This window comes from Microcebus murinus, chromosome 12 (genome assembly GCF_040939455.1).
Source record: "Microcebus murinus isolate Inina chromosome 12, M.murinus_Inina_mat1.0, whole genome shotgun sequence".
NCBI lineage: Eukaryota > Metazoa > Chordata > Mammalia > Primates > Cheirogaleidae > Microcebus > Microcebus murinus.
In genome coordinates this window covers 72,573,447-72,599,202 of record NC_134115.1, presented here as the reverse complement: position 1 = coordinate 72,599,202, position 25,756 = coordinate 72,573,447, and the positions used below count along the sequence as shown (strand labels likewise).

Here is a 25,756-nt window from a genome sequence, read left to right as displayed (position 1 = left end):
CCTTGGCCACTAAGTTTGGGACCCATGGTTTTATAGCTGTTTCCAGGTTAGTGCTTAAAAACATTGTACAATGCTCCAGTTCTCCCATTCTCTGCCTCTAGGATGCTGTTGGTTATATGCCACAAATGGTTCGGTTTCAAAATGCTGTGAAGCTACACATGAATGTTTATTGCAGTACAATTCACAATTGCAAAGATGTGGAATCAACCCAAGTGCCTATCAATCCATGAGTGGATTAACAGAATGTATTGTATGCATATTATAGAATACCATGCAGACATGAAGAAGGATGCATTAAGGCCTTTTGCAATAATCTGGATGGGAGTTGGAGACCATTATCCTTAGTGAAATATCTAAAGAATGGAAAAGCAAACACCACACGTACTCACTATTAAACTCAGTGCAGACACATAAGCTACTCATTAGAAATAACCAATGAGCATACATGCACAGAGGGAAGTACAACTCAGCAGAAATCAATCAGGTGGGATGGGGGAGAAAGGACTGGGGAGGAAGGAGCATGCAAAAACCTATCTAACGAGTCCAGTGAACACTATCTGGGTGATGGGCACAAATTATCCTGACTCAAGCACAACAAAACCAATACATGTAACCAAAAACATTTGCACCCTGGTAATATTTAGAAAAAAAAAAATGTTACAAAGCTGCATGGGAAATAAACTTCCATTGAGTTAAGCAACTTTTATTTATTGGGTTCTCTATGGCTAACACTGCTTATGCTAATTCTGTACTGTCCAATATGGTAGCCACTTGAGGCTACTGAGAAACAGAAATGCAGAAAATGCCATATTTTGAAATTTTAAAAACTGAAGCAGACTGAAATATTTTCCCATGAAACACAACTTTATTGTTTCGGTAAAACTACAATTCACTTTATTATTATTATTTTATAAATATTTGGCCTTTTTTTTTTTTTTTGAGGCAGAGTTTCACTCTGTTGCCCGGGCTAGAGTGCCATGGTGTCAGCCTAGCTCACAGCAACCTCAAACTCCTAGGCTCATGCAATCCTTCTGCCTCAGTCTCCCAAGTAGCTGTCACTGCATTGCATAGGACATTGTTGTATTCTTAACACTTGTATAGGAACATGCGTTTTTTCTAGTGTTATACATAAATGAATCACCAATCTAGTAAGAATCAAAAGACTGATTCGGTTCAGATGATTTTTTTCTATGCACGGATGTAATATCACGATATGTTTACTTGGCTATTTTATGAAGATAGAACAAGTTAGAATATACCTATGCAGATAGCACAAGTTACAGTGATACCTAAGTGATTAGGTAAATATGTAAATCAGAATTATAAACTGAGATATATTTTAATAATTACTTTCTACATTTAAAAATATGGAAAAATATTTAAATTTTAAACACAGGCATATTACTGAGGCAGAATTCAGCACACACACAGAAGCTAGTGCTACAACTGGTAAAGAAATAAAGAGACCAGAAGAGAGAATAGTGCACATTCAATAATGAAAGGCAATTGTAATTTACTGCAGCAGAACAAATGAAAACACTGTTTGCTGTATTGAAAAGTGTTAAAGATATACAGTAGACAAAACTTGACACAATATTTAAGACTCTGTAACTTTTCAGCAATAACTAAGTTTAAGTCAAAAAAGAATCCACAAATGTCACATGTAATGAGAATTAAATCTCCAACAAAAGCAATTTAAACACTTTTAACAGGGTCTGAGTTTGTAAACTTGGAAAGCTATAAAACAGCTTGATTCTTGTACATGCACATACAAAAAAGAATCTTAAATGGAGAGATAATAAAAATAAATTATCATTTTAGTTATCATTATTTAGAAATTTACCAAGACTTTAAAAGGCATTCTTCCAAATTCAAATTTTCAATTAAACCATTAAACAATTTTGCTCATAGAATATACATGAACAAAATATATTTTGCTCATAGAATATATGTATTTCTAATAATATCAAAGATTAATCAATTCAAAATTTGAAAAATTTCAAGTATTAGGCTGGGTGTAATGGCTCACACCTATAATCCTAGCACATTGGGAGGCCAAGGTGGGAGGATTGCTTGAGGCTAGTACTTTAAGACCAGCCTAAGCAACAGTAAGACCCTGTCTCTATAGAAAATAGAAAAAAATAACTGGGCATGGTGGCGTGTGCCTGTAGTCCCAGTTATTTGGGAGGCTGAGGCAAAAGGATCACTTGAGCCCCAGAGTTTGAGATTGCAGTGAGCTATGATAACACTACTGCACTCCAGCCTAGGTGATACAGTGACGCCCTGTCTCAAAAAAATGTATTTTCGGCCGGGCGCGGTGGTTCACGCCTGTAATCCTAGCTCTCTGGGAGGCCGAGGCGGGTGGATTGCTCGAGGTCGGGAGTTCAAAACCAGCCTGAGCAAGAGCGAGACCCCGTCTCTACTATAAATAGAAAGAAACTAATTGGCCAACTAATATATATAGAAAAAATTAGCCGGGCATGGTGGCGCATGCCTGTAGTCCCAGCTACTTGGGAGGCTGAGACAGAAGGATCGCTTGAGCCCAGGAGTCTGAGGTTGCTGTGAGCTAGGCTGACGCCACGGCACTCACTCTAGCCTAGGCAACAAAGTGAGACTCTGTCTCAAAAAAAAAAAAAAAATGTATTTTTTTCAAGTATTTTTCTTTAGCTTTAGATGAATCATGTGATATAAAACATCCAAGGAAAACTCTGGGTATATTCTGTCTCAAAGAACATCCAAATTTACAAAGAAATATCAATTCATTGCCTGAAAGCTCAAATATGAGACAGACATTTTTGAAAATTTTTCCATTGTCAAAGATTTTCAGCTACCGATAGAAAAATTAGAGTCTATCAAGAGGATGGGACTTCAGCTATGTTAAATTGAAAGACCAGATGTATTAGAATTTTAAAGCAATAACTTGGCTGGGCATGGTGGCTCACATTTATAATCCTAGCACTTTGGGAGGCCGAGGCGGGAAGATTGCTTGAGCTCAGGAGTTTGAAACCAGCCTGAGCAAGAGCGAGACCCTGTCTCTACCAAAAATAGAAAGAAATTAATTGGCCAACTAAAGGTATATATATTAAATTAGCTGGGCATGGTGGCACATGCCTGTATTCCCAGCTATTCGGGAGGCTGAGGCAGGAGGATCGCTTGAGCCCAGGAGGTTGAGGTTGCTGTGAGCTAGGCTGACGCCACAGCACTCACTCTAACCTGGGCAACAAAGTGAGACTCTGTCTCAAAAAAAAAAAAAAAAAAAGTTAAACAAAAACTTACCAAATGACCCAGTGATTCCACTCATAGGTATCTACCTAAGAAAAATGAAAATTTATGTCCACACAAAGATTTGTACACTAAAGCTGAAAACACTTGCATAAAATGTTCAAAGCAGTATTAAAAACCCCAAACATCCTTCAACTAGTGATGGACAAAGTATCCAAACAATGGAATAGATTATTTAAAATAAAAAGAAATAAAGTACTGATCTGTTGCAACATGGATGAACTTAAAACATGGCAATGAAAAAAGACAGACACAAAAGAACATATATGATTCCATAAAACATCCAGAAACGGTAACTCTATTGAAACAGAAAATAGAATGATTAGTGATTGATTGCCTGGGACTGGGGGTGGAAAGGAGGAGTAACTATAAATGGGCATGAGGCATCTTACTGGGGTGATATTCTAAAAAATGGATTATAGTGATAGCTGCATAATTCAGTAAGTTTATTAAAATTAAATGAATTGTACACTTGAAATGGTTTTCATAATATGTAATTTATACCTCAATAAAGTTGTTTCAAAGAAAAAGGTTATGCTCTAGATTCTCAACTGATATTGGGATAAAACATCCTCTGATGAATGTTGGGATGTCTAACTAGAATCATTCTAGAATAAGCCTCTTCTCAAGAGAAGAGTTTTACATATTTCCTTCTTTCTAATAAATAATATCTTTTAGAGAAAAAATGTAAACCAGCATGAATGATTCTCCCATGCTACATTCCTTTCATGGCTAGAATGTGTTTGGTTGCAATAACTATGCAGACCAATTTATCATACAGCAATATATGAACTATAGGATGCATGGGAGGGGAGGTACTAAGAAGAAATCAAAAACCTTACCCAGAGGTAGCATTTCAAATGTAAACATTAAATCACAGCAAATGTTCCTGAGTCTCAGATCATTAAGGATCTCTTCACTTCTATGAGCCAAGAGTTTTCTGGTTTAGTTCTCTTTGTGTAGGAGCTGCCTCAAATTTCAACTTTAGGAACTTATTTCTGCATCACTGATGAGTCAGTGAGATTTCTCGAAAACCTGAAACCCAAACCTAACTCATTCAGGGCCTTTAGATCCTTCTTCAATTAGAAATTATTATTGAGAGTCCAACAATGAAACTTATAGGGAATAATCCATGAATACCTGTATACTCCATTCCTCTGAGGTCTAGTTTCACAATAGAAAACTTAACTGAAAACTTATTCTGTATTAGTTTTACATCCTTTTCCAGAATTTTACTTGCTATGAATGGGGTCTCTTCATATTTTAGTATATGTATTCTCCAAATGGTAGGGGATCATAATATCAAATTCTACAGTGGGAACATCAGGTTACATACACAGGGAAATTGGCAAGTAAGACAGTGGATTCCTCATTGAAAGGTAGAAGCTGCTAGCCAGGACCAGCTGAGCGCTCCACAGAAACATAGGCCCAGAGTTGTTAGCCCTTATAGTTTTTTAAGATGAGTCTTGTTTTTTTTTATATGAAATTCTCTAAGTTTTAAATAGTGGAAATGGAAGTATACATGCACATGTACATGTACACACACACACACTTATTCCATTATGCAGACCAACTGAAACATGCTTAAGGGCTCAATCTTATCCAATCTATTAGCTTGTCATCTTTGCCACACAGAATGTTTACACTGCAACTTGAGGAAGATGTACTTGTCACAGGCAAAATTTAAAAAAAAAACAAAAACAGAATTCTATTCTGCAAAAGGAATCCATCCAGAATGGCTTTGTTTTCCACATTTCCTTCCCCCTCACCTCCAATCTATTTTCCTAGAACTGTTACTCTCATGGCTGAGACAGATCAGGTGCCAACTCTCTGAATTACCAATATCCTTGGCCAATGTCCACAAGAAAAAAAGGTTGAGGTGCCCTGCCCAATTAAAACATTCCCTGAAGGCAAATTTGTCTGAGCTTCACCAACCTGTTCCTATTTTATAGCATTCCAGGGATTCCTGCATCAAGTATTCCAAAAGTATAATGCATTCTCAGAAAACTAGAAGTCCAGCATCCTGAATGAGAATTATTTTCCACTTCAGAAACTTGAAAGTTCCAATTAATCAAAATTAGTTTATTTTCACATCTTCAGAGATTATCACAGATACAAAAAAAAAAAAAATTAGAAATCATTAGTCCCACTCCTTCATTCTCCTAGTAAAGAAACCAGAATTCAGAAAGGTCAAGTGATTTGTCCAGGCTTATATAACAAGTTGGTTGGCAAACTGAGATGGAATCCAGGTTAAACAACAGCAGTCAAGCTCTTTTTCTACCACACTACATGGTTGTAGAAGGGGAAAGCCAGAAGAGAGGGAAATTTCCCAAAGAAATGAACTTTCCAAATTCAAGTCTGGCCATTCAGAATCATTTTGTATCTCATACTAGTTTCTTCACTTTTCACCTGACTTTACCAACCCTAATTACTCTATTTACAAGCAGTTGAAATTCTTGTAAACAAGAGGGGTAAATGTAAAAAGAATATTTTTCCTAGCTGCCACTTTATCAAAGTTGTAGCTACTAATTGCTGTTGTTAGTATAACAGCTTACATCCCAGGTTTTCATTAACTGACAATTTGAACTAAATCCCCCTCCCACTATATTCCTAGAATTATTCTGCAGAGTGATATCCCCAATGTCCGATGATGTCTGAATTACTTTTATTTTATTTTTATTTTTTATTTACTTATTTATTTTTGAGACAGAGTCTCACTTTGTTGCCCAGGCTAGAATGAGTGCCGTGGCATCAGCGTAGTTTACAGCAACTTCCATCTCTTGGGCTCAAGTGATCCTACTGCCTCAGCCTCCCGAATAGCTGGGACTACAGGCATGTGCCACCACGCCCAGCTAATTTTTTCTATATATAATAGTTGGCCAATTAATTTCTTTCTATTTATAGTAGAGACGGGGTCTCGCTCTTGCTCAGGCTGGTTTCGAACTCCTGACCTTGCGCAATCCTCCCGCCTCAGCCTCCCAGAGTGCTAGGATTACAGGCATGAGCCACTGCACATGGCCTGAATTACTTTTAAATGTCTTCTCACATTCATTACATTCATAGTCTCTCCTTCCAGTATGAATTGTTATGTGTTCCACAAGGATTGAGCTTCAACTAAAGGTGGCTCCACAATAGTTACATTCATAGGGCTTCTCTCCAGTATGAATTCAGTGATGCTCATTAAGAGATGAACTCTGACTGAAGGATTTTCCACATTCTTTACATTTATAAGGCTTTACACCAGTATGAATTCTATGATGATGACTAAGGAGAGAATAGGTAGGGAAGGCTTTCTCACACTGGTTGCATTTGTAGGGTTTTTCTCCTGAATGAAGTCTCTGATGATAAATGACAGATGTAAAATGGCTAAAAGTCATCCCGCAATCATGACAGAAATATGGTTTCTCTCCAGTATGAATTCTCTGATGCCGCGTAAGGCATGCATTCTGTCTAAAGGCTTTTCCACATTCACCACATTTATAGGGTTTCTCTCCAGTATGAATTCTCTGATGTTTAGAAAGAGATGAGCTATGACTGAAGCATTTTCCACAATCATTACATGCATAGGGTTTTTCCCCAGTATGAACTCACTGATGTTGAATAAGAGATGAACTGTCACTGAAGGGTCTCCCACAGTCTTTATATCTGTAAGGTTTTTCTCCAGTATGAATTCTCTGATGTTTAATGAGGTGGGCACTAAGGGTGAAACCTTTTCCACAATCATCACATTTGGAATGTTTATCTCTCCTATGAGTTCCATTAGGTGGTGTGAGTGATGAACTATCACTAAGAGCTGTTCCATATTCATTACATATGTAGGGTTCCTCTCCAGTGTGAATTCTCTGATGTTTGGTGAGTGAGGCACTATAGCCAAAAGCTTTTCCACATTTACTGCACTCATGGGTTTTTTCTCCAGTCTCAGTTCCCTCATCTTTATTTAAGGCTGCAGGCTGACATGACTCTTTTCAACATTTTTCACATATACAGATTTTTCTCTTAGAAATAGATGACTTTGGAATGAAGAGCATACCACACAGACTGCACTTCTTAGACCTATCTGCCAAAAGAATCTTCTGACGTTTTTGATGTTCAGTTAGAAATGAAGAGTGACTGATGACTTTCCCACCTTCATTACATTTTCCATGACTTTTCTCTTTGTGGTTCAGAATAAGGTCTGAATGAAAACTGAAGGGTTTCTTGCTTTCATGATACCTCTGGGACTTCAAGAAGGCTCTCAGATGTTTAATTATGTCTGAAGTGTCTGAAATTACTTCTAGGGGGTCTCCTTTTTGGGTCAATTTCCTTACCCTTATTGTCTTTCCCATGAGTTTTCTTTTGTGTGACTATTCCTTTTGAATGTCCCTGTTTGCCATGCTTCTCCAACCACCTCTGGAATTCTCCTATCAAACCATATTCATTATCCCTGAGGCATCTATTATTTTATCTAAAGATTCTTCTGTATGATCATCTTTATTTCCAACAACAATTCACCTCTAGGCTCAACCTCTAAAAGGAATAAGAAATAGAATATTTCCTGTTTGCAAAAAACCTACTGCTATATTTGGGACTGAAATAGGAACACAGACAGTAATGACTATAAGAGATATAGTTTGGATGGTTCTCAAATAGAGCTTTAAAAAAATAGGAAAAGGCAGCCTGGGCAACATAGCAAGACTCCATCTCTACAAAAATAAATGAAAATTAGCCAGGCATGGTGGCACATGCCTGAAGTCTTAGCCACTCAGGAGGCTGAGGCAGGAGGATCAATTGAGTCCAGGAGTTCAAGGTTGCAGTGAGCTTCAATCATGCATTGTACTCCAACCTGAGTGACAGAGCAAGACTCTGTCTCTAAGAAAATAAAATAGATAAGGGAAAGGCAATATAGGGAAACAAAATAAACACAGCATAGGGATTAAGGAAAATATTGAGAAAGATGAAAAGCTTGTACCTTGCAATTAGAGATGCAAGTTCTCACTCTCATTTTTAATTTCTATAATAGGTTCAAACTTTTTCTCTCTATATCTAAACTTTTCTCTTTCCAAATAATGATAGCCCAAACATTTACTGAATACTTACCAAGTGCCAGGCCCCACACCAAATATTTTACTTGCATTATTCCACTTAATCTTCACAACAACCCTATGAAGTAGGTCTTATTACTATCCCTGTTTTGTAGATGTAACAGCTGGGCACATATAGTTTATAAGGTCAGATTTTTAACCTAGTTTGACACCAAAGACCATGCTTTTTGATCCTTATACCATATGGCCTCTCTGTAAAGCAGACAAATAGCGCTAATTTTATAGAAAAAGTTAATCACATCATAGATGTGCAATACACACCATCTATGATAGACTTTCAGAGGTTATCACAATCTGGCCCTATCAATCTTACGGATACACTAATCAGGCATCCCCTTCCTGTCCTTCCTATGTTGCAGCATTTTCAATCCTATTCTTTGGTCTTAACACTTCCTACTACCTAGGAATGCATTCCCACAGCACCCTCACTATCACAAACATATAAACTTGACAGTGCCTAGGGTTCCAGTCCCACAATCTCCAGAGAGCATTCTCCAATACTATACACTCACTGTGGTACTCTTCCCAGAACTTCAAATACATTTATTAATCACTTCATTCATCCTGAATTTTAACCAAGAGGTCACACTGTCACTTTTATACAACTATTTTTCAACCATAACTATAAAATACAAAATCATTGAAAATCCTATTACTCAAAAGCTAACCAATGTTAAAAATTCTGTGTATTTCCTTCTAGAAGTTTTTCTGTATAGTTTAGAATAGAAAAACTGTATGTATAATATGTATTGTTATTATTGTCATTTATATTTATTTCTCATCTCATTGCTAATTCTTCACAAAGATGATTTAACCAGTTACATGATAATCCATTATGTAGATATCTAATTTATTTAGTTATTCTCTTATTGAATCTTTATCAAATAATTAATACATCCCCAGAACAGAGTGATAGAAGTGTAATTACTAAGCCAAAGAGGAGAAAGTGTGTAATACTTTGCATGATACATGAGGAACAGAAGCACCTAAGTACTCATCTCTAGTAAAATGACTTTTCTTCAAATCTTTACAAATTTGATTCATAAAAAATAGCATTGCTATTTTAAATGTGTATTTCATTGCTGACTGGTGAGCTTAAATATTGTTTCATTCTCACAAGCTATTCAAGTTAAATTTTGTCAGTTATCTACTCAAGTTCTTTATCTATTTTTTCCAACAGAATTGGTGTTCCTTATTTGCATGAGCTTTTTATAAGTTATGACCATTTACTCTACTATGTCTGTCAAAAACTTTTTTCTTGGCCATGTGCAATGGCTCATGCCTCCGGGAGGCCAAGATAGGGGGACCACTTGAGATCAGGAGTTCAAGACCAGCCTGAGAAGAGTGAGAATGTGTCTCTACCCAAAATAGAAAAAATTATCCAGGGTAGTGATGCATGTCTCTAGTTCCAGCTACTTGGGAGGCTGAGACAGGAGGATCACTGAAGCCCAGGAGTTTGTGTTTTCAGTGAGCTGTGATGACACAACTGCACTCTACCTGAGGTGATGGAGTGAGACTCTGTCTCAGAAAAAGAAAATTTCTCCAATATGTTGTTGTAAATGACTTTTTAAATAAGCTGTATATCTACATGATTTTTTTTTTTTACATAAGCTTCTTGTGGGAGGAAGGAAATATATTTTTACCAATGCTGCTAGAATTACTTAAAACATTTTTAGAATCTAATTTTGGAATTACTTTCCCAAATCCTACTTAAATATAATAGAACTGTTGTCCTTTATTTATATAATTATAGTTGCCCCTTGAACAACATGGATTTGAACTGCTTGGCTCTATTTACATGTAGATTTTTTTCAATACATTTATTAAAATTTTTTTTTGATATTTTTGGCAATATGAAAAAACTTACAAACTATATAGCTTAGATACACCAAAAAATTAAGAAAAATGTATGTCATGAATGCATAAAATATATGTAGATATTATGGTATTTTGTCACTTACAACCATAAAATACATACACATCTATTATAAAAAATTAAAATTTATCAGAACTTATACAAACACAGGCAGTACATGTCACCATTTGCAATCAAGAAAAATGTAGGCAAACAAAAATGCAGTATTAAATCATAACTGCATAAAATTAACTATATGCATACTGTACACTGCATTGATTTCATAGCCACCTCCTGTTGCTATTGCAATGAGCTCAAGTGTCCACTTACAGCATCTGCCTAAAACACTGTGTGACACTAATCATCTCCACATGAGTAGTTCATCTCTCCTGTAAATTGTGTATCACAGTAAAAAGTGACCTCTTGTGGTTCTGGTATATTTTTCATGTTTAGTGCAATATGTAAATCCTGAATAACATCATGGGTCCCACACAAAGTGCCACTAGTGAGGCTGGAAGTGCTCCCAAGAATTAGTAAAAACTCATAATATTACAAGAAAAAGTTGAATTGCTTTATATGTACTGTAGATTGATCTCTGTAGTTTCAATTACTCACCATTTACTCACAACTTAATTTTTTTAGAGATGAGGTCTCACTCTGTTGACCAGGCCTAAGTGCGGTGGCACCATCATAGCTCACTGCAGCCTCAAACTCCTAGGCTCTGCCCATCATGTCAGACAGCTAATTTCTCTCATAAATAGATGACATAAACTTATGGTATCAATAAATACAATACTGTACTATAAATGTATTTTCTCCTCCTTATGATTTTCTTAATTATTTTCTCTAGCTTACATTAATATAATATATAATACATATAACATATAAAATATGTGTTAGCCAACTGTTTATGTTACCCTAACAGTTAAGATTTCAGGACGTTAAAGTTATATGCAGGCCAGGTGCGGGGATTCACGCCTGTAATCCTAGCACTCTGGGAGGCCGAGGCGGGTGGATTGCTCGAGGTCAGGAGTTCAAAACCAGCCTGAACAAGAGTGACACCCTGTCTCTACTATAAATAGAAAGAAACTAATTGGCCAACTAATACATATATAGAAAAAATTAGCCGGGCATGGTGGTGCATGCCTGTAGTCCCAAGCTATTCGGGAGGCTGAGGCAGAAGGATCACTTAGGCCCAGGAGACTGAGGTTGCTGTGAGCTAGGCTGATGCCACTGCACTCACTCTAGCCTGGGCAACAAAGTGAGACTCTGTCTCAAAAAATAAATAAATAAATAAAATAAAAGTTATATGCAGATTTTCAACTATGGGGAGGGGGGGATTGGTTGGCCACCTAACCCTCCCCAATTGTTCATGGATCAACTGTGTATTGGGAACAACTAATAGCTGACTAAAATAAATGGTTCAGAAGATAGAACAGAGCAAGATGGACTATTGGATTTTTTCCTTTAAAATAAACCAATATATTAATATATGTAATAATTTATTTTCATTTTTAAATGTAAATCTATTTAAATTTTAAGAAGATCAAGGAAAGTATAAAGAAAAAATCTAATTTGTCAAAGATAAGTAATGTTCATATGTTTTCCAAATATTAAAAACACATATATATCTACATATTTAGACATATATGTACATTTTTTTCCTTTTAACAAAAATGAAATTACTATACACTGGGTGAATTGCTTCTTATCCTTTTTAAGATTCAAGTCAAATGCTAATTAAATCTTTGCTCCTATATATTCCCATTGTTCCTCAGATGTGCCATTATTGTATCATGCATCACATCATTACCACCTTTGGGTTTAGTATATGTCTCCACAGAGTCCATAAATATGTGCCTCTTAGATCTCTGTCTGTGGGGAGATTACCTGAAAGCCCCTACTGCAGCACTATAAATCCACTACTGTATTCCCACTAGTTCCCACAGGCTGCTCCCAGTCAATGAAGGAGTACAGGGATCCTTAGGCAGACCCATTTCTGTGAGACACAGGACTCCTCTGAGAGGTGACTGTGACTCAGAGACTCCTTTTGGCCTTGCCTAAACTTTCTTAGAACTGCATTTCAATTTAAGACTCTTCCTACTGGACCTACCTTCCTTCCCTCTCTCAATCACAGAGGTTAGACCACCATCACGCTCTAACAGCTCTTCTAGCTTCTTCCAGCTGCCTCTCCTTTTTCCTTCACTGAACGTTTCCCCAATAAATCCCATGTTTGGCTAGTCATGTCTTGGCATCTACTCCAGAGAGGATTCAAACCAATAGTCTCCCCCATTAAAATGAACATTCCAGAAAGGCAAGGGCTCAATTCTAATCATCTTTATTATTTTTTTTTTCCTGAGACAGAGTCTCGCTTTGTTGCCCAGGCTAGAGTGAGTGCCATGGTATCAGCCTAGCTCACAGCAACCTCAAACTCCTGGGCTCAGGCAATCCTGCTGCCTCAGCCTCCCGAGTATCTGGGACTACAGGCATGTGCCACTATGCCCGGCTAATTTTTTCTATATATATTAGTTGGCCAATTAATTTCTTTCTATTTATAGTAGAGACGGGGTCTTGCTCTTGCTCAGGCTGGTTTTGAACTCCTGACCTCGAGCAATCCACCCGCCTCGGCCTCCAAGAGTGCTAGGATTACAGGCATGAGTGACCGCGCCTGGCCTCTAATCATTTTTATATTTTAGCACCTAGCTGACTCAACATTTCAAAAGTTCTTCTCAAGAGACTTGGTAAACCACTGTTTTCATTTCCTTGTCTAATTTTTACCAACTCACCTGGTGTGGAGCTTTTTGAGATTATTTTTTGTAGCAGCCATGGCAGGTCAATCCAATTTAGCTGGGAAAGCAAATCTAGATGGGAAACTGGAATGCCTGCTCATAGATAAAAGAATAAAAAATGGCTGTTTATGCATAGAACAAGGACATCCCAACATTCATACATAGCCTCTGGTTCTCCAGAGAAGCTAAAAGATGGTATTAAATATATGGACATCAATACTGGACTTTAAGGAGAGAACAGGGTAAGTATAGCACTGATAATAGCAAAATGATGCTCCACATTTTCAATTTGATAAACTAAAGACCTTTTTTTGAAGAAATGTTGCAAAAAAGCACATTTTTAAGACCCATTTTTAGGGTTAGTCATGTTAGTCCCTGGATGTTCAGCCACAACAAAGTACTTTACATAGCACTTATCTTTCAATAAAAGGGGACAAAAAATACCCACCTTAAATGCTAGATAATGAAGAGATACCTTTACCCAGAAATTCTAGGTTCCTGTAGTTTTCCAATGCCACCTCCTTACATAGCTTCTTCTGAGCAGGATCCAGCCTCCTCCACCCTCCTCTGGAAAAATTCATGGTCACATCCTTGAATGTTATGGATTCCTAGAACACCAAATACAGTCCTTTTGCATTCGATTATTTCCAAATAGACCCAAGAATTCAGTGAAGCAGATAAGATATAAAGAAAGGTTTTGACAGTACTTGAGTTTTTAAGAGTTCCAAAGTAAGCTACAGAATAGCTGTTGTATGACTGTTATAAGTGATCAACAAGAAGGGTATTAAACAACCCCTGCCTCTCCCATTCAGTCTCTATTGTTAAATACTGTACAAGAATTTTCTGAAATGTCTAACATTGATCAAGTTCATTCTAGGATTAAAAGAAAAATATTAAATGTAGGATACAATCTACATTCTCAAACCCCAAGTTTGCAGAATTAATGTTAAGCTAACTATAGGTAATAATTAAATACATAATAATATCAGCAGCTATATTACAAATGCAGCAATTATTTTCTATCACAATCAAAGAGAATCTGTGTTCCATAGCATACACTTGCAGTTACTCCACAGTTAGAAACAAGCATACTGACTCATTAAAACACACTTTCTATAGCATCCTCTCTATGGCTTTTTCAGAGGCAGTGTAGCAGAGTGCCTATTGGCACTTGTATTCGTTTTTTGTTGGTGCCATTACAAATTACCATAACCTTAGTGGCCTCAAATAACACAAGTTTATTCTCTCATAGGTCTGGAGGCCAGAAGTCTGAGATCAATGTGTTGGCAAGTGTACACTTCCTTCAGAGGCTCTGGGGTGAGAATCACTTGGTTCCTTGCCTCTTTGAGCTTCCGGTGGCTGTCAGCATTCCTCAGCTTGTGGCCCCATCACTCCAAACTCTGCCTAACTTTACCCTTTCCTATGCATGTGTCCAATCTCCCTCTGCCTTTCTTTAAGGAATGCTTGCAATGGCATTTAGGGCTCACCTGTATAACCCAGGATAAATCCCTCGCCTTAAAATCCTTAACCTAATCATATCTGCAAAGATCCTTCTTCCAAATAAAGTAACATTCAGAGGAAGTGGACATATATTTTGGAGCCACTGTGGGCCTAGCACAGCACCCTTATTTAGTATTGTGAATAACAACTTTTTTTCCTAACTGGTAATTATTGGTACATAGGAAACTTACTGATTTATAAATTGTTTTTCCCACTACCACATGCGTTTCAGTACTTGTTTAGTTGTTTCTATAAGGTTTTCCAAATAGAAAATAGTATATATGTATCTCATTCATACCAATACTTACATCTCATTTCTTTCTTATCTTACTACATTGGCTAAAATATTCAGAAAACACTGATTGGCCGGGCGCAGTGGCTCACGCCTATAATCCTAGCACTCTGGGAGGCTGAGGTGGGCGCATTGCTCGAGCTCAGGAGTTCTAGACCAGCCTGAGCAAGAGGGAGACCCTGTCTCTACTATAAATAGAAAGAAATTAATTGGCCAACTAATATATATATAGAAAAAATTAGCCAGGTGTGGTGGTGCATGCCTGTAGTCCCAGCTACCCGGGAGGCTGAGGCAGGAGGATCCCTTGAGCCCAGGAGTTTGAGGTTGCTGTGAGCTAGGCTGACGCCACAGCACTCACTCTAGCCTGGGCAACAAAGCGAGACTCTGACTCAAAAAAAATAAAAATAAAAAAAAAAAAAAAGAAAACACTGATTAACAGCAGTGAGGTTAGACTAGACACTCTTGTCTTTCTACTGACATTGTGAGGACTGCTTTCCATTTCCCAACATTATCGAGCTGGAGATGTTCTTTATCATGTTAAGGATAATATTTCCATCTGGTTAATTTTATCAGGAGTAACTGTTGAATTTCAGTACATATTTTTGTGTAAGAGTCAGACCTGTGACATGTTCTGTGAACTGAAATAAAATTGCCTGTGAAATGAGAGGTGTAGGTTCCTTGAAAGGGAGACTGTCTCAATTATTTTTGTTTCTTTTTAGCACTCAGTAGGAGCTCAGTTAAGTATTCACTTAAGAATGAAAACCAGTGAAAGGAAACTTACACTGGGGTAAGAATGAAGAATAGCAACTGTTGTATCTTCTTCTGATTTCTCCTCTTGGGAAATGGCAGACTTTGAGAGACTGGATCTAGAAAGGTCGGAAAAAAAAAAAGCCAGTCTTTCAAATGGATTCCTCAGACTAAAAATTCTTTTATATATATATATATAATATATATATAATTATTATATATATAATTATTATATATAATTATCATATATATATTATATATATATATATAATTCTGAGATACACAGGGAAAAAATCAAGTCAGTTTTTCCCAGTATACTCTTAACGGAATGCTTCTGTGATCCCAGACGTGCTTCCCCCATACCAAGCAAGCAATTCTGTAGCAGATTCTCCAGCAGACAACAGCTAGGTGTCCTCTACTTTAGTTCATTTCTGACACTATATACCTGGAGAGAGCATCAGATCCCATGGGATAAGGGTTCAGTCCCTCAAAGACTGCCCCCTACTTCAGACACCAGTCTCAAGTCTGGACCTCTGGAACTTCTGCCCAACCAGCTACAAATCAGGGTTCCCATGACACCCCTCCTTGGGTTCCAATAATTGGCTAGAATGGCTCACGTAACTCAGGGAACCTATTTTTTTTTTTTTACATTTACTGGTTTATTATAAAGGACATTACAAAGGATACAGATGAACAGCCAAACGGAAGAGATGTGTGAAAAGAAAATAAATTTTGGGACTTTCCAAATGTATTATGCCAAGGCGAAAGGTTAAGCGCTGGAAATTGGCTCACGTGCCAGGCTATCTTTCTTCATGCATGTTGCTTCCTGACCTTTGTGTTGAGATGTTATACATTAACCAGACTCTCTATTCTTTATTCAAACCTAGACTAAATAATGGTTGGAGACAGAGGCCCTTGTGATTCTTACCTCTTTACAATAAAATATTAAGCCACCCCCTAGAGTATAATCAACAGTAGCTAATCAATTCTTCTATCTCTATGTTAGCTTTAGTGTGGAAAATGAAATTCTGTTCAGCACCTCTTTACCTATATAAACCATCTTCACTTTTCCCCACACTGGGAGCACTGATCACCATTCTTTGGTGTAGGTATGTCCCTGCTTACATAAGTTCTTTTAACTGGATCCTGAGACTTTTGATTATTTCAGGTTAACAGACTCATAGTATTTGGGAAGGGGTTGGGGCTTCCATGCCTGCTTCAGGCACACCAACCCCCAGGAGCCTCCACAGGTTCAGCTATCTGGACGCTCTTACCAAATCTGTCCTTTTGGGTTTTTTTTTTTTTTTTTTTTTTTTTGGAGGCTTCATACATAGGCAAGACTGATTAACTATTGGCCACTGGTGATCAATTGGACCTTTGGTCCCTCTCTCCTTCCCAGAGGTTGGATGGTGGGGCCGAGTTCTGACCCTCTAAGCACCAGGTTGGTTTCCCTGGCAAGCAGGCCCCCCACAGTTATATAGGGACTTCCCAAAAATCACCTCATTAACATAAACACTAGTATGGTTAAAAGGGGCTTGTTATAAATAACAAAAAAGACTGTCTTTCCCCTTTACAGCTCTTGGAGCTATTCTGGAGCTGTTTCAGGAACCCAGGACAAAAGGCCAACTATTTTAACAAAAGATACTCTTATAACTCTAGTTGGCTAGGAAATTACAAGGAGTAAAATAACTGTGAGCCTATCTGGATAAAAAGGTCAGAAGTAACAAAAAGTTTTCCCACTCTTTAAAACAGAGAATAGCCACAGACATTTTCCTATAAATACCCGGACTTTTTTCCCTACTCCATATAAAAATCTTTTCAATTCAGAAAAACTGATTTTTTTCCTTCCATATATCCTCAATTTTAAACTAACTAATTTGCACAGTCAGTTTTGAAATATTTCTAATTTAAAAGATGTATTACAGTAAAATAGCATATTCCTTTTATCTATTAATTTTTTTTCTTCATTGTCTTAGCACAATGCCTTGCTCAAGTCACTCAAAACTGTTTACTGAATGAAAGCACCAAGCTGGTCTCAAGAACAGCAGACTCCACCTTTGGGATCACCCATAGATTCCTAAAGACCAAAAAGCAGCACCTAAACGCATATGCACTAAATGTATTAAATACCCTCAGATGTCAAACAGCTCTTTTTCAAATAAGGGAAAAGTATTTTTCAAATCATATACTACCTTCTTGTGAAAAGAATTTTAGGAAGTTTTACTGATTAGACAAGCAAATAAAAATTAGTAATTAGAATTATGTAATCAAAGAGAAAAGAGAGGCCGGGAGTGGTGGCTCATGCCTGTAATCCTAGCACTCTGGGAGGTCGAGGCGGGCGGATTGTTCGAGGTCAGGAGTTTGAAACCAGCCTGAGCAAGAATAGAAAGAAATTAATTGGCCAACTAATATATATATAGAAAAAAATCAACCGGGCATGGTGGCACATGCCTGTAGTCCTAGCTACTTGGGAGGCTGAAGCAGAAAGATCGCTTGAGTCCAGGAGACTGAGGTTGCTGTGAGCTAGGCTGACGCCATGGCACTCACTCTAGCCTGGGCAACAAAGTGAGACTCTATCTTAAAAAAACAAAAACAAAAATAAAAAAAACACAAAGAGAAAAGAGAGATTAATTTAAGGAAAATGTTCTACATTACAGATGCTGGAAATCAATTCTTTATTGAAGGGGCCTCTACACAGAAGCCCTAACTTTGGATAAGTACCATGTTACAATGACAAATCAGAGAGGAGTCAGGAAACCCCAACTTTAGACACACCAATTAGCTCTGTGACTGACCACAAATTAAGTCTACGGAGTTAAATACTATTCATTTCCCTATCTCTGTCAGAACTCTCGGCAGAACAAACTATTACACATATGTATTAGGAGCCCTGTGGTAAACAATATGCTACAAATATTTACTGCAAATCATTGTATAAATACAAATCGATTTATTGCATATTATACTACAAAATATAAATACTTATAGCATATTTGAGCAATTTCATAAAAGGACTATCTTTCCTAGAAGTCTTTATATCAGTATTTTAAAATGATATCACTGTTACAGTTCATAGTTTATATTTTACACATTTATATTATAATAGGACGGGCATGGTGGCTCACACCTATAATCCTAGCACTCTGGGAGGTGGGGAGGGTGGATTGCTCGAGGTCAGGAGTTCGAAACCAGCCTGAGCAAGAGCAAGACCTCGTCTCTAGTATAAATAGAAAGAAATTAATTGGCCAACTAATATATATAGAAAAAATTAGCCGGGCATGGTGGCACATGCCTGTAGTCCCAGCTACTCGGGAGGCTGAGGCAGGAGGATCCCTTGAGCCCAGGAGTTTGAGGTTGCTGTGAGCTAGGCTGACACCACGGCACTCTCTCTAGCCTGGACAACAGAGTGAGACTCTGTCTCAAAAAAAAAAAGGTATATTTATAATAATGTAATTATAAAAATATAACTCAGTTGTTCATCCCCTAAGGCTGTGGAGTTACACTATAAAATAGGGTAGATGTTACCCACATTTGGCTGTTTAAGTTGATGAAAAATTCAGTTCCTTATTTGTACTAGCCACGTTTCATGTGCTTAACTTGAATTGCAAAACAGTGCAGAATACATTTCCATCAACAAATATGTTGGACAGCCCTGTTCCAGTAATGCGCTGGTGCATACACTGGAGCTACACACTGAGGCCCGGGTTGGCTGAGATGCTGTGACTCCAAATGCTTTCACAGATAACTTCTTTCACTCCTGTGTTCTTGAAGGGGAAGGAAAAGAAATTAATATTTCTTAAGCATCCACCATATATGCTACTTTATCTTGCTTTTCGAGAAAGAAAGTAATTCTACTTTATGTTGTTTAACCTTTGTAAGAAAACTACAGAAAAGACAGTAGCTCCTTCTCACAGATAGAAATATTTAAATTCTTAAGATTACCTAGCTTGCCCAAATCACACAGTAAATATAGTAGGTCTGAGTCTAAGCCAGCTCTAACTCCAAAACTCAGACTCCTCTTAGCAGTAAATTGCTTTCTTTTGAGTTTACTTTCTTACCCTAAGGTGATTTCTCCCACCTCTTCCCTCTGTCTTAAAGCTCACCTTTTTCTTCCAAGCGTTTGGGTCCAATCCTCTATTAAGGTCACCATGTCCTCAGGATTCTCAGGATATTGTGACTTTGCCCACATCCTGATCTCCCCAGGCAAAATGGTGAGCAATTGCTAAAACACCAAAAGCTGTATCATCTGTTCTTTCGTGTGAATGTCTGGTCTCAGCCACTGAGTGCAGAGTTCCCACAGTTGAATCAGGGATCTCCTGGGCCCAGCTACATCTGAGTAACGAAACCACCTGAACCTCTGTCTTAAAGACTCTCAATCAACAGTCTCTCCTCCTAAATTAGCTTCTTGGTTCCCAGAAGTGTCCATCCTTAGGACCTTGTTTTGTTTACTCGAGGCCAGCGTTTGAGGGTCTGATGAGATGGCTGTCATCTCGTTCAAGGGCACTACAGCTTCCATTGTGTATCATGAGCAGGAATGCAGTCCCCTTTAGACTCTAGCTGGCTATCAGTACAGTTCACCAACAGGCATTATATACAGCAAAATATGAAGATTCCAGGAATTCAGTTTATAGTTTTGCAGAAACTGTCAAGAAAAAATATTAAGGTGTTAAATAAGTGAGACCAATTGTTGTTAATGCTAAAAACATTGTTCTTGTTTTGGTTCAGACATACAGATCCATACATATACTCTCAGAAGCCTAGGATAGCCCTGCCCAACTACTATATTAAAAGGATAATTTTTTTATAGATCGAAAGCTGAGGAATTAATTAAGGGTTAATATAGGTATCCTCCAAGGAAACAGTTGCTTCAAAATTAATCATCTTCATAAGCAAAAAATATCAGAAAAGGCCTACGGTTTACAAGAGGATCCCCATGACACACAAGCCTGTTTAACATCTTTTGCCTTCTCTCAATGACTGGCCACACATTTCCCACCAGTTGCTCAACTCAAAAGGCCGATTTCATATTTGACTCTCAAATTTCTCTTACCCCTTACTTCTCACATAATCAATAATCAAGTTCTGGTGACTTTATTTCCTAAGAACCTCTCCATTATATCCTACAGCAACTGCCTCAGTACAGGCTTCTTCAATACAATCTTCTCATACTGTAGCCAAATAATTCCTTCCAATCTACAAAATATGATCCTATCACTCCCCTGCTTATAATCCCTCACTGGTTCAACTGTCTTTAGATAAAGCTCAAACGCAGAGACCACGCAGAGACACTGCCTGGGTGACCTCACCTCCTTTTTTTTTTTTTTGAGACAGAGTCTCTGTCTCAAAGAGACAAAGTCTCTGTTGCCCAGGGTTAGAGTGCCATGGCGACAGCCTAGCTCACAGCAACCTCATACTCCTGGGTTCAAGTGAGCCTCCTGCCTCAGCCTCTCGAGTAGCTAGGACTACAGGCATGTGCCACCATGCCCGGCTAAATTTATATATATGTGTGTGTGTGTGTGTGTGTGTGTGTGTGTGTGTGTATATATATATATATATATATCAGCCAATTAATTTCTTTCTATTTTTAGTAGAGATGGGGTCTCGCTCTTGCTCAGACTGGTCTTGAAATCATGAGCTCAAACGATCCGCCCACTTCGGCCTCCAAGAGTGCTAGGATTACAGGCGTGAGCCACCACCCCCACCCTGACCTCACCTCTTTAGCTCTAGCTACCCCTGATTGACACTGCATCCATAAAGAAATAGCTCCCCATACCCAGACACTCTGTACCCTCCTATCCTTTGCACCAGGGCTATTCCCCTCTCCTCAGAATGTTGCCTTCTTTCCAAACTTTTATTCATTCTTCAAAGCTTGACTCTTTTCAACTGCCACCTCTTGTGTGAATCTCTCTTTAATTCCAAAGCACTCCCTTGCACACAGACTATCCTGTGTTGCATGCATTCATTCAATCCGCAAATGACTGCGCAGCTACAATGTGCTGGGAAGGCCACTGGGGGCCAGACTGGGGCTGGCCTGAAAGGGTCCTCACCCTCACAGGGGGTCCAGGAAACAACACAGCCGGAGAGATGTACTACAATGCGGCAAGGGGAAAGATGTGCGCCTACCGTTGCCATTACCATACCAATAATTACCCATCTCCGAGCACGAAGCACGGCACATAGCACACAGCACACATGACGTCATTTATTCCTCTGCCAACTGTGAGGCGCCCACCATGTACCTGGCACCGTGCTGGGCACCTGTGGCTTCGCAGTGACTGACACCCTGGACTCCGTCTCCAGGGAGCTTACACAGAGGCTCAGTGAAAACATGACGCAGGCAGAGGTTCTCAACCGAAGAAACGAAAAAAAGGAGAGCTTTTGCACACACACACACACCCTCCCCGCTCCGGGGTCATTCGGCAACGTCTAGAGACATTATTGGGTACCACGACTGGGGAGGAGAGGTGCTACTGGTATCTCAAAGGTAGAGCGGGGGTGCTGCTGCACATCCTGAGATAACGGGAAAACCACTCCACACTCCCCACCCTCCCCAACACACAAGGAATCATTGGCCGGGGCGCGGTGGCTCAAGCCTGTAATCCTAGCACTCTGGGAGGCCGAGGCGGGAGGATTGCTCGAGGTCAGGAGTTCAAGACCAGCCTGAGCAAGAGTGAGACCCCGTCTCTACTATAAATAGAAAGAAATTAATTGGCCAACTAATATATAGAAAAAATTAGCCGGGCATGGTGGTGCATGCCTGTAGTCCCAGCTACTCGGGAGGCTGAGGCAGCAGAATCGCTTGAGCCCAGGAGTTTGAGGTTGCTGTGAGCTAGGCTGACGCCACGGCACTCACTCTAGCCTGGGCAACACAGCGAGACTCTGTCTCAAAAACAAAAACAAAGCAAGGAATCATCTCGCCCAAATGTCAACGGCACCGGACCTGCGAACCCCACGGACGCAGAGAGGATGGAGGGAAGCCGAAGGCTCCGTCACGCAGCAGAGCGCCCACCGGCCACAGCAGCAGCAGCGTCCGCAGCGCGCAGCCAGGTCGGTCTGCTGCTCTCGGCACCCATCCCGGCCCCGGTGCGTCCTCGGAGCCGGCGACCCGGCCGTGGCCCCAAAACTAGGGATCTGGGACAACCGATACCTGCACCAGCATCCGCAGCCAGCACCAACATCCCCCGCAAGGAGCTCCCAAAAGCTTGTCCCACAGCGGCTGCGCGCGCAAGCCCGCGGCGACCACTGCGCCTGCGCAAAGGTACCGATCTGCGATTCCCCGAACTCGCTCGTCCGGCTTTCCGAAAGTCAGGTGCTTTCCATAGGCTCCCGCCTGCCTGTTGCGCATGGTCACGGGGAAACGGGTGGCGGGCTGGGCTGCAGAATTTTTGCTGCGCCAGAAGCTTAGAGGCATAGAACTCTCAGGTTTTCAGATCCATGAGGCTCTCTGTCTTATTGGTAACTCGGACTTTCCCAGCTCCCCGCCCCATCACTATCATTCCCTGAAACCCAAGGTGCAAAAACCCGCTGTGGAAGCTTATTAGCCATGCATTTAATACAAGCCAAAGTGAATGCCACAACTTGAATTAAATAAATGCTCATCTTATGACTTCCATACCTGCCACCATGGTCCAGACCCTCATGCCTCTCCTGCGTTATTGCAATCGCTTCTTGATTTCCCCTTTCTTTGTCTATATTTCTCACTGCAGCTGGACAGGTGGTTTTTTTTTGAGACAGAGTCTCACTTTGTTGCCCAGGCTAGAGAGAGTGCCATGGCATCAGCCTAGCTCACAGCAACCTCAAACTCCTGGGCTCAAGCAATCATCCTGCCTCAGCCTCCCGAGTAGCTGGGACTACAGGCATGCGCCACCATGCCCGGCTAATGTTTTCTATATATATTAGTTGGCCAATTAATTTATTTCTATTTATAGTCGAGACGGGTCTCGCTCTTGCTCAGGTTGGTTTCGAACTCCTGACCTCGAGCAATCCGTGGACAGGTATTTTAAAAAATGTCAAATTATGTCCCACCTCTCCATAAAACCCTGCAATGGTTTCCTATTCCACTCAGAGTAAAAACTCTGGTCTTTGCAGTGGCCTGCCAGGCATGATGCAATCCCGCCACCCATAACCTCCCTGACCTCTTCACCCACTCTCCTGCTCCAGTCATGATGGCCCCTTCCCTGTTCCTCCAGCCTACCCGTCCCTCCCGTAGGCTGCCATACAGCTTGCTCTCCCAGTCCTTCCAATCTTCTCAATAAAGCTCTTCTGCCCTTCCACTTAAATTGGAACCCCACTCCCCTCTTGTTTCCTTTTCTAACATACCATATCATTTTCTTACTTATTTGTTTACTACTTATTGTCTGTCTTCTCCTGTAGAATACCAGTTCCACAAGGATAAGGATTTTTATCTGGTTTGTTCTAAGTTCTATGCCTAGGCCCTGAAACAGTACCTGGCACATGGTAGGCACTCAATAGATGTTTGTTCAACTTTTGAATGTGTGCTCTAATGAGTTACTGGGGGCATAGCAAAAAGGGCTGAGAAACTCCAGAAAGATTGCTTGCAGGATCCTAATAACTAGATGAGTCTTGAAGGGGTGGAGTTGGGAGAGAAGGGCATTCTGGACTAAAGGAGCAGGGTGATTGAAGGCACGGAGACTTTAAAAGGACAGAGCAAGCTCAACTAAATGAACTACTGTACTTATCTCACAGGCTGCAAGGCTCACTGAGGAAACAGGGATGACCAACAGACAAGAAGTTACCTCAGTCCCAAGTCCCAGTGCATTTTCTTCTCTACTCCCCTCCCCTTGGCTGGCTGAAGACAAAGGGGCTTCAGAGAGAAGCTGGAGAAGGGCAAGGAATGTGAAATGTGCACTGCTGGTATGTTTATTGCAGCACAATTTACAATTGCAAAGATGAGGAATCAACCGAAATGCCCACCAGCTGATGAGTGGATAAAGGCAATGTGGTGTATCTCTCTCTCTCTCTCTCTCTATATATATATATACATACCATGGAGTACTCAGCAATAAGAAAGATGGAACTGGAGACCATTAAGTGAACTATCTAAAGAATAATTCTCCTCCTCCTCTTTCTCCCCCTTCCTCTCCCCTTCTCCCCCCTCCCCCCCTTCAAGGCATAGCTGAAGGAGGCTATTCCTTGCTGACCAGGTGATCCTCCTGGGTTCAGGAGATCCTCCTGTCTCAGCCTCCCGAATAGCTAGAACTACAGATGTGCACCACTACATCTGGATAACTTTTTTACTTTTTGTAGAAATGAGGTCTCGCTACGTTGTTCAGGCTGGTCTCAAACTCCTGGCCTCAAGCAATCCTCCCACCTTAGCCTTTTAAAGTGCTGGGATTATATATATGAGCCACTAATCCTTCCTTATCTCTATTATTTTCATCTGGAATACAGTTATACATAGTTGCCATCCACTGTCCTTTCCTTCCATTCACATTTATTAAACATCTGAATATATAAATGAATTGACTATGGTATGATAGTTTAATGCAATTGGAAACTAACAGGACAAAAAGCAAATCATGATGCATTACTAAATTCTTACTGTCTGATAAAAGAAGCATTGAAATTTTCCTGAGATTTAAACTTTTTCCTGGCATCAAATTCTAGGAAAATCTTCTCCTTGGGTAAAGGACATTGGAAAGCATAAGGTCAATTTCCTCAAATGGATTTTCTTTTTTAGAAACTTAAAAAACATTACTAAGGCAAAGCAGTTCTGTGAGCCTAAGTAAAAACCTGAGGCAAAGCCCTACCTTTGAGAGCTAGTGGAGCTAGCTAAGGGAAAAAGCCATTGGAATCTAGTCTGTCATGAGTTAAATTTCCAGAAAACAATATATATCTAGAGCTGAATTTAATGGAACCTGGTGGAACAGTTAGCTTATGTATTCCATTCTGCCCATATTAATACCAGTTATCTTAAATATAGGTGTAATCTGTTCAACACTGAGTTCTTAGACAAATGCCTCAAAGGAAGATGTTCTGTGCTTTTGTTTGAAAAAGTCCACAGAGTACCACATAATGGGGTGGTAAAATTTACTTTCTGTTATGAGTATTCTGAATAGTATTTGCCTATACCTGGAGACATGATTATTGTATGGATCCTTACTCCTATACATGTCTTTTAACTCCCCAAGTTTGTTCAGTCTTTTCTTAGTATTCAAATGACATACTCTTTCCTTCCCCTGTGTGTCTC

General features: G+C 39.6%; 1 protein-coding gene across 1 annotated transcript; it reads right to left on the bottom strand.

The window, feature by feature from the left end:
- Positions 1-6,091: 6,091 nt before the first annotated feature.
- ZNF483 (zinc finger protein 483) lies at positions 6,092-22,761 on the bottom strand. Its single transcript, XM_076008920.1, is given in 7 exon segments — positions 6,092-7,545; positions 7,547-7,750; positions 13,001-13,100; positions 13,489-13,615; positions 15,581-15,665; positions 19,650-20,188; positions 22,694-22,761. Coding segments are annotated over 6 exon segments (2,265 nt in total). The 5' UTR covers positions 20,063-20,188; positions 22,694-22,761; the 3' UTR covers positions 6,092-6,209.
- Positions 22,762-25,756: the final 2,995 nt, after the last annotated feature.